Raw genomic sequence first — 8,515 nt, 5'->3', positions numbered from 1 at the left:
GAAATGCAGTCCTTAAGTTACGACCACGACTCAGCCCAAATTTTAGGTTGCTAAACAAGTTTTGCTAAGTGAGTTTTGCCCCATTTTACGACCTTTCTGGCCACAGCGGTTCAGTGAAGAAGTGCAGTTGTTACATCAGTCACACGGTTGTTAAGTGAAGCTGGCTTCCCCACTGACTTTCTCAGGTCGTAAAAGGAAATCACCCGACCCCCCCCGGGGCCCTGCAACCGTCATAAACATGAACTGTTTATGTCAAGCATCTGAATTTTGATTACATGACTACGGAGTTGCAGCAACAATCGTTAAGTGCGAAAAGCAGTCGTAAGTCACTTTTTTCAACGTCGTTAACATGTTAACATTCAACGGTTGCTAAACAAACGGCTGTAAATCAAGGACTACATGATGCAACTAGTTTAATGAGGATGGTTGTCTGGGCTAATTAATTGCTGGTCAGAGGGAAGCTGCTTGGAAAGGCAACATGACACTATTGTCACTATGCTGGCTTCTCATCGTGAAAAGATACAACAACAATGCTTTGCTGTCATGCTTACACAACAATCAGAAACTGCTTCTGCACATACCCAGGAGCAGAGTTTAGAATCATTTATTTTCGTTTTCCACCTTTGCATTAATCTTTATCTTTTTAAATGTAATCTACCGTATTTTATAAGACGCACCAAGGTTTTGAAGAGGCAAAACCTCTTTAAAAAAACCTTTCAAAAAAAGCTTTTGCACTCTTCAACCTGCTAAAAAAGGCCAATTTTTCACAAAACTGGCCCTTTTTTTAAAAAAAAAAAGGGGGGATGGATAGCCCTTAGGAGGCTTGTACAGTGTTCCTGGGGGAGGGGGGGGGCAAAAATGAGCAAAAAGTGGCCTGTTTTTTGCAAAAATGGGACCGTTTTACGTCAAAAAAGGGCATTAGGAAGCTTATAGTGTGCTCCTGGGGGCTGGGTGCAGCAAAATTGAGCAAAAACAGCCTGTTTTTTGCTCATTTTGGCCCTCCCCAGCCCCCAGGAGCTCTCTGAAAGCCTCCTACAAGCTATGCACGGCCATTTTTGCAAAGGAGGAGGGGTTTCAGGAGGCAAAAAATGCTGTATTCAGTGTGTAAGATGCAGCCGGTATCTATATAAAAATGTTTGTTTGTTTGTTTGTGTGTGTGTGTGTGTGTGTGTGTGTGTGTGTGTGTTCCAGCATAACTCTGGAACGCCTTGAGCAATTTCAACCAAATCTGGTACACAGGTGACTTACTCTCTGAAAACAAATACTGTGGGGGTAAGACACATCTAAAACCCCTCCGGAGGGGGGGGGTTGTTAAGATACAGCCTGTTGCGCCTTAGAATGGCTTCTACCGTATTGCCGTAAAATGACTTCTACTGTGCAGCGCAGTGGAGTTGCCATGGTAATGGCTTCGCAGTAGTCCACAAGGGGGCTCTCCTCTGGTTAAGGGGGAAAATCCAATATTAGAAATTATGTTTGGTCCGGGATTATTTTTGAGGACAAAAGTATGGATTAGGATAAATAAATACCCGGGCAATGGGTTATCAGCCAGCGCATAATAAAAGTATTATAAAAGAGGAACCGCTCACAAGAACACTCCTCTCACGAAGAATGACATTTCGACTCCTTCCACTGATGGTAAAAGAAACAAACTTTCAGCAAGTCGACATTAAGGTGACCTTGAGGTTAAACAAACTCATTATGCAAGGACCTTAGGACTATCACTAAATGCATGACTTGGAAAAACATCCTTGGAAATTATGTTATTTTTCAGTTCAGCTGCTTCTTAATCGGAAGCCAGGAATTACCTTAGCAAAGAGAAGACATCATATGAGTTACGCACACAATTTGGATCCACTTGCAGATTCTTTTGGATTTCTGGGACACCCTTAAAGACAAACAAGACCGTGCATTAACATTTTTTGTTTTGGTAACACTGGAATTAAAGTCTATCTTCCTAATTTAAAAACTCTACTCACACGTTTTGTTCGCACACGGCGTTTACAGCCTACCTTTTACACGGGATATGCGTGTTTAAAAATCTTTATCCCCAAGCTACTCTTCATCATTGTCTTTTAATGATCCCGTAATCCCTTGTGGGGTGGAGTCTAGGCAACTGAATGGAGCTGAGTGTTTACTGGCCGGATGCTCGTCCTGTCGCCAGTGCGGAGTTTTGTTCAGCAGATAATATTCTCATTGTGCCCACAGAGAGAAAAATCTGCCTCTACCTAGGATCGAACTCACAGCCTCCTGATTGTGAGGCGAGAGCTCCGCCTCTAGGCCACCGCACCACTCCCCAAGCTATTCATTCTTATTTATTTATTAATTAGATTTTTGACCCAACTTATTTCTTATCAATACCTCAAGGCAATGAACACACCACACATACCGAAGACTCCTTCTTCTCTTACGACAACCCTGTGTGGTGGGTTAGGCTGAGAGAGTGTAACTGACCTAAATGTCCCTCCTGCCTGAAGTGCGACTAGAACTCACGGTCTCCTGGTCTCTAAGCCAAGACCTTTAACCACTAGGCCAAACTTGCCCCCCTTATGTTTCACCGTTAATTCGACTTTTAATGAAATGGGGGAAAAAATATTCCGGAAAGCTAATGCGCTACGCAGGGCGACGATTTTAAGAAGTTACGGACGCAGCGGGCGTAAGCTTACCTTTCGCTCGTACAAGGCTCCATAATAGCCATCGTTCAGCCCAAAAATGATTTCATTCGGGCTACGAGCATGTATCTGTTAAGTAAAACCAGTGTCACAGATTCAGTCAGCTTACTTTAAAGCCATTGTTTTAGTTCTTTTAGCACCCAGAGTGGCATTCTTTGTAGGGATCATTTGTTTTGTGGCATCCTTCTGTTATTCAGGTTCACCACTGACCCTATAGAGGGGAAAGGAAGAAGCTGAAACTTGATCCCTTGAGTGGATTCATTTTCTGGGCCACAACGAACATCATCAGAGAGCTTAAAAACTGACACATAATCACACATAGCCTTCGGCTTTCAGGGGCCTTGGCCACCCCACAAAATGCACAATAAATCTGCTAAATCTTCAGTATTTATAGTCTACTGAAGCAGGCCCAAAGCTAAACATCTGGAATTAACTGGAGGCATCTTACCGTGTTTCCCCAAAAATACAACCTGTCCTGAAACTAACGCCTTGCCACATTTTTCGCGTGGACAAAAACATAAGCCCACCCCGAAATTAAGCCCCCTGGACAACTCCCCCCCACCGGCCAGGCAGAGCACCGCTCACTGACCTAGCGTTATCCCGAAGGCGCCAAGTCGCAGGAGCCAGGGGGGGAAAGGCGCTCACGTTGCTTGCCGTCTTGGGGATACCGCTAGGTTGGGGAGTGGTGTTCTGCCTGGCCGGAGGAGGGAGTTGCCAGGCGGCTGCTCCCTTGTGAACTGGCTCCTGAAGAGCTGGGCACAGCCTCAGGGGCGAAGCAGCTATGAGGTGACTATGCTCACGAGCAGCCTCCCCCCTCTCCAGCCGGGCAGAACGCCATTCACTGACCTAGGGGGTATCCCTAAGGCGCCAAGGCACGTGGTGCTCTGCCCGCTCCCCAGCTCGGCACATTTGGGATACCCCCCTAGGTCAGTGCATGGAGCTCTGCCCGGCTGGAGAGGGGGGTGGGGTTGCTTGAGAGCCTGTTCCGTTCCCGCCGCGCTCCAAGCATAATTTCTTCTCCGGCTTCCAAACTCCAAAACTCGGCTGCAGAGACTTACAGCAGCGGCCGCTCTAGGAGTGCGCTCTATGGTTGTGGGCTGGCTTCTGGAAGACTCTCTGTCCGGCAGCCGGCCCACAACCATAGATACCTAGGGGGTATCCCAAATGTGCCAAGCCGCGGGAGCTGGGGACCCTAATGCTGGACAGTCTCATGGTCATCTAAGAAAAGTATATTTCATAAATTGGAATTAATGGTAGTGGCAATTGAAGTTCAGTAACAAGTCAATTATGCAAATAAACAGGAAGATCATAGGCAGGCAAAGCAGCGGGATTGACATTTGACTTCCTGCTGGCTTCCCCACCGACTTTGCTTGTGGGAAATGGGCAGGGAGTGTTGAAATTGTGGCTACAGGGATGGCTCCAATAGCCACAATTTTGCACATAGAACTGACCTGAACATCGTGGAAATTTCAATTCCATAGGACTAATGAGTCCTGGATTCTTTTATGCATTTTTAAAATTAATTGTTTAAATTAATGAATTTTAGGTTATCTTGATTCAATATTGTTGTGGTATAATATATGGTTTGAGCTACCTTGATGGTACAAGCAGATAAACACAGTAAGAGTTTTAGTAATATATAGAAGATTTCTATTAAGCTGCCAATATTTTGTCCAGCATCTGCTAACTTTATATCTTGCACCAAAAGTCCTTTTCAAAAGGCAATCGGACTTTCTTAGGTTTTTTTCCCTTGAAAATGTTTCGCTTCTCATCCAAGGAAAAAAAACAACCATTAAGAAAGTCCGGTTGCCTTTTGAAAAGGATCTTTGGGACCACCATAACCTGAATGACTGAGCATCTTCACTTATCTCTGCAATAATTCTTTGCTATTCCATCAACAGATATTTGCTGTAAATATTCTTAAATAGCCAATCCAAGTTGAAACAGTATACTTTTCTTTTACCTGCTGGCCCAAATATTTGAGTCCATCTAGAGTGACTTTCCACTCAATCAGTAGCTGATAGGTATCATTCTTGCCACCCCATATCCTCACCACAAAACAGGATACAGACGTATCAAGGCGATCGGGCATTAGACCAAAATCAAGGCTGCGCCATGTCGGATTCTGTTCATGTGGAAATAAGGGGAAATCCACTGTAAATATTCCAGATTGTTTTCCCAAATAGAGATTAGTATATCAGTAGTCCTCAACATTAAGACCGGAATTGTGAAGAAGGCGGGGCTTAGCAGTGAGAAGACGGAGTTTCAGGCTATTCCTGAAATTCCCCTATTCCGAAGGAAATTGGACGGGTCGTTTCGGACCCTAGCTGTCCCGGAGAGACAGTGAAAGGTTGGGGAAGATCCAGTGACCTCAGAGACGTTCGCAAGTCTCTGGGGGGCTTGAAATTTAACCTCATTTGCCAGCTCCTTCTGGATTAGCTGTAAGCTAACCGAAACAGCAAGTTGCCCCTAAGAATGGTGGGAGTGATTTCAACTGGTAAGCTGATTTTACTACTCAAAGAGATAGGGTCCGCATTAAAATTTAAGCTAATTGAAACCAAAGAACAGAAGAATCTAGCGGCAAATTGGTTTTTTTTTTAATGGATTTATGGCCAGTGGTTACCCTATTTCTTAAATGTTTTAAATGCTGTTTACGTGGATAAAGGAAAGATTATTCTAACAACATTAAGACCGGAATTGAAATCCGGAATTAGAGCCCTAAGTCACGTGTGGTCATTAAGCACATCACCATGTGGCCACGCCCAATATTACCAATTTTGCTACCGTGTTGCAGCAGTCATTAAATGGGTCCATTTAATGGTTCAAAATCAGCAAAAAAGGCTGAAATTGCGTTCCCACAAAGACGGGATGCCTGAAAACAGCTGTTGAAATGAGCCGGGTTGCTAAGCATCCCAATGCAATTACGTAACCATCATTTTTAAGTTTTAACTATTTATGATTCTAAGCTGACCAGAGTTGCCTTGAGGTTAAGACGGGTGGCTACAAATTTTATAAACAAACAAATAATACATAAAATAACCCTGTGGGTGTGGGGGGCGCATCAGAACTTCAAAAATAGGCTATTAAGTAGCTCTGGGGAAATCTGTTGTAACTCGGCATGGTGGCTAAGTGACGAGTTGTTAAACAAGGACAAACAAGGTGTGTTCAAAAAGGCTTCCAAAGAGGGTGGGTAAGTGAGTTGTTCAAAGTTTGTCCTGATGCGGCCAATTGCTCGGCTACATAATAGGTTTCCAAAGAACATTGAAGGGCAAGTAATCTGGATTTCCCCCCCCCCCAAAAAAAAATTTGACAATTGCAAAATCTGTTCCATTCATGGGAGAGTCAGCTGCTCAGGGTTGATTGGATTAGCTTCATTGGGAATGGACAACACAAGGTGCTACTTGGATCTGGGCCAGTCTAGTCCAGGGGTCGGCAACCTGCGGCTCTGGAGCCGCATGTGGCTCTTTCATCCCTCTGCTGCGGCTCCCTGTCGCCGGTCGGCTCCACAATTGATAGAGCTTTCGGTTAGAACAGGTAGAGAAAAAAGGACGCCGTGCTAGGAGGAGACTCTATGGTGGGGGGAACCGGACTTCCGGTCGGCTCCAGAATTAAACGGGGGGCTTCCAATTAGGAGCTTTGTAGCTCTTTGAGTGTTTAAGGTTGCCGACCCCTTCGCTAGGTCCTTGTCTAGCTGTTAGGATTCACCAGGGAGAGTCTATTAAGTCCAAAATACAGGTGTCTCTTCATCTGAATCCAAAGTGCTGCACAGCCCTTATGTGAACACAGGAGGTTCCCAACTTACAACTGCAATTGGGCCTAAAGTTTATGTTGTTAAGCCAGAAATATGTTAAAAGGGTTTTGCCCCATTTAACGACTTTTCTTGGCCACGTTTGCCACATGAATCACTGCAGTTGCTAAATTAGTAACACGGCTGTTAAATGGATCTAGTTTCTCCATTGAATTTGCTGGTCGGAAGGTCGCAAAAGGGGATCATGTGACCCCGGGGCACTGCAACGGTCGTGTGAAAAACAGTCATCATTTTTTTCAGTGTCGTTGTAACTTCAAACGGTCACTAAGTGAACATGTTGTAAATCGAGGACTACCTGCATATGTATCAGCTTTGGGAACTAGGAAGATTACCTGTATGGGAAAGACTTTTTCCAAAGGGACAGATTTCAACCTATTGGGAGCTCTGCTTAATTACAAATTGTCATTAAAACCTTCACTAACAATTGATAGATCAGCTATGACCTTACCTTAGGGGTCCTCAAACTACAGCCACAGAAGCCATTAATCTGCCCCCACCCCCACACTCTGCTGGTATGAATTCCAATGAAGGAGAATATCTGTAGCTCAGGGTTGAAATGAGGGGTCCTTGGTGGTCTCTTGAGCTTGCTAGTTTTAGAATAGAACAGAACAATAACAGAGTTGGAAGGGACCTTGGGGGTCTTCTAGTCTAGCCCCCTGCTTAGGCAGGAAACCCTACACCCCTTCAGACAAATTGTTATCCAATCTCTTCTTAAAAGCTTTCAATGTTGGAGCATTCACAACTTCTGGAGGCAAGTTGTTCCACTGGTTAATTGTCCTCACTGTCAGGAAATGACTCTTCAGTTCTAGGTTGCTTCTCTTCTTGCTTAGTTTCCATCCATTGCTTCTTGTCCTGCCCTCAGGTGTTTTGGAGACTAGCTTGACCCCCTCTTCTCTGTGGCAGCCCCTCAAATACTGGAAGACTGCTATCCTGTCTTCCCTGGTCCTTCTCTTCACTAGACTAGCCATGCCCAGTTCCAGCAACCGTACATTCATACATTTTAGCCTCCAGTCCCCTAATCATCCTTGTTGCTCTTCTCTGCACTCTTTCTAGAATCTCAACATCTTTTTTACATTGTGGTAACCAAAGCTGGATGCAATATTCCAAGTGTGGCCTTATAAAGTGGGATTAACAATTGAAAGGAAAAAGTTAAAAGGAAAATCTTAGTAAAGATAATAACTGTTCACTTACCAATGAATTCTTTATGACTTCACTCTTATAAAATTCTATTAAGAAAAAAGAAAGAAATTAAAAGGAAGTTAGGGATCACATTGCACAGATTCCCAAGGCTATCGAGCCGGGAGAGCAAAACAGCAATGATAATTAAAATCAACTGGAAGCCCTAGAGATGCCAGGATATGCAAACAATGATTGTCATAAATATTATCCTTGGATTACATGGAAACCAAGCCTGTGAGAACCCCATACCCATTGAACTCTTGTTATCAGTAAAACCAGCTTTCTTTGATCCAGTATATATAAACATGGCTGTCTCCTTGATTTGTGGGTGTGGGTGTTCCAGCATAACTCTGGAACGCCTTGAGCAATTTCAAACTTGGTACACAGATGACTACTCTCTGGAAAAAAATACTCCGGGGGTAAGACACCCTAACATTCCTTGAGGTGTGTGTTCTGTTAAGATACAGCCTGTTGTGCCTTAAATGGCTTTCTACTGTCAGCATGGTGGAATTGGGACATCCCTCCTGAGCTCTGTTCAGCTGCAGAGGGTTTCAGAAGTCGTTGCAACCAAAACGGAGCTTGGGAGCCTGTTTTCGCGGGCAGAGCACTCAGGCCGCCACAGGTTGACCCCAACACGAGTGACGTTGAACTGACCACTCCCACCTGGCCCACGCCACCCCAGCCCTTTGAGGTCAAACACAACCCTGATGTGCCCCTCAATGAGTTTGACACCCGTGCCTTAGACAAACTGAGGAGATGGGATGGAAATCAATGAACAGATATCTCTTTACCTTTACATATTATTTATGTTGTCGCACAAGTGAAGAGTGAAATAGGTATCCAGGAGGCGATAACCGTT

The 8,515-nt window shown here is 44.5% G+C and overlaps 1 protein-coding gene across 1 annotated transcript; it reads right to left on the bottom strand.

Annotated features, from left to right (window-relative positions):
* Window positions 1-1,805: 1,805 nt before the first annotated feature.
* LOC116523378 (UV radiation resistance-associated protein-like) lies at window positions 1,806-8,474 on the bottom strand (the record flags this gene model as incomplete). Its single annotated transcript, XM_032238477.1, has 5 exons — window positions 8,448-8,474; window positions 7,669-7,703; window positions 4,633-4,794; window positions 2,664-2,738; window positions 1,806-1,885 (listed from the first exon to the last, which is right to left on the bottom strand). Coding segments are annotated over exons 3-5 (284 nt in total), but the record flags the coding sequence as incomplete, so codon positions are not given.
* Window positions 8,475-8,515: the final 41 nt, after the last annotated feature.

The sequence above is a fragment of the Thamnophis elegans genome, unplaced genomic scaffold (assembly GCF_009769535.1).
Source record: "Thamnophis elegans isolate rThaEle1 unplaced genomic scaffold, rThaEle1.pri scaffold_228_arrow_ctg1, whole genome shotgun sequence".
Taxonomy (NCBI): Eukaryota; Metazoa; Chordata; class Lepidosauria; order Squamata; family Colubridae; genus Thamnophis; species Thamnophis elegans.
The sequence above is the reverse complement of the archived record's forward strand: the minus strand, read 5'-3'. Positions and strand labels throughout refer to the sequence as shown.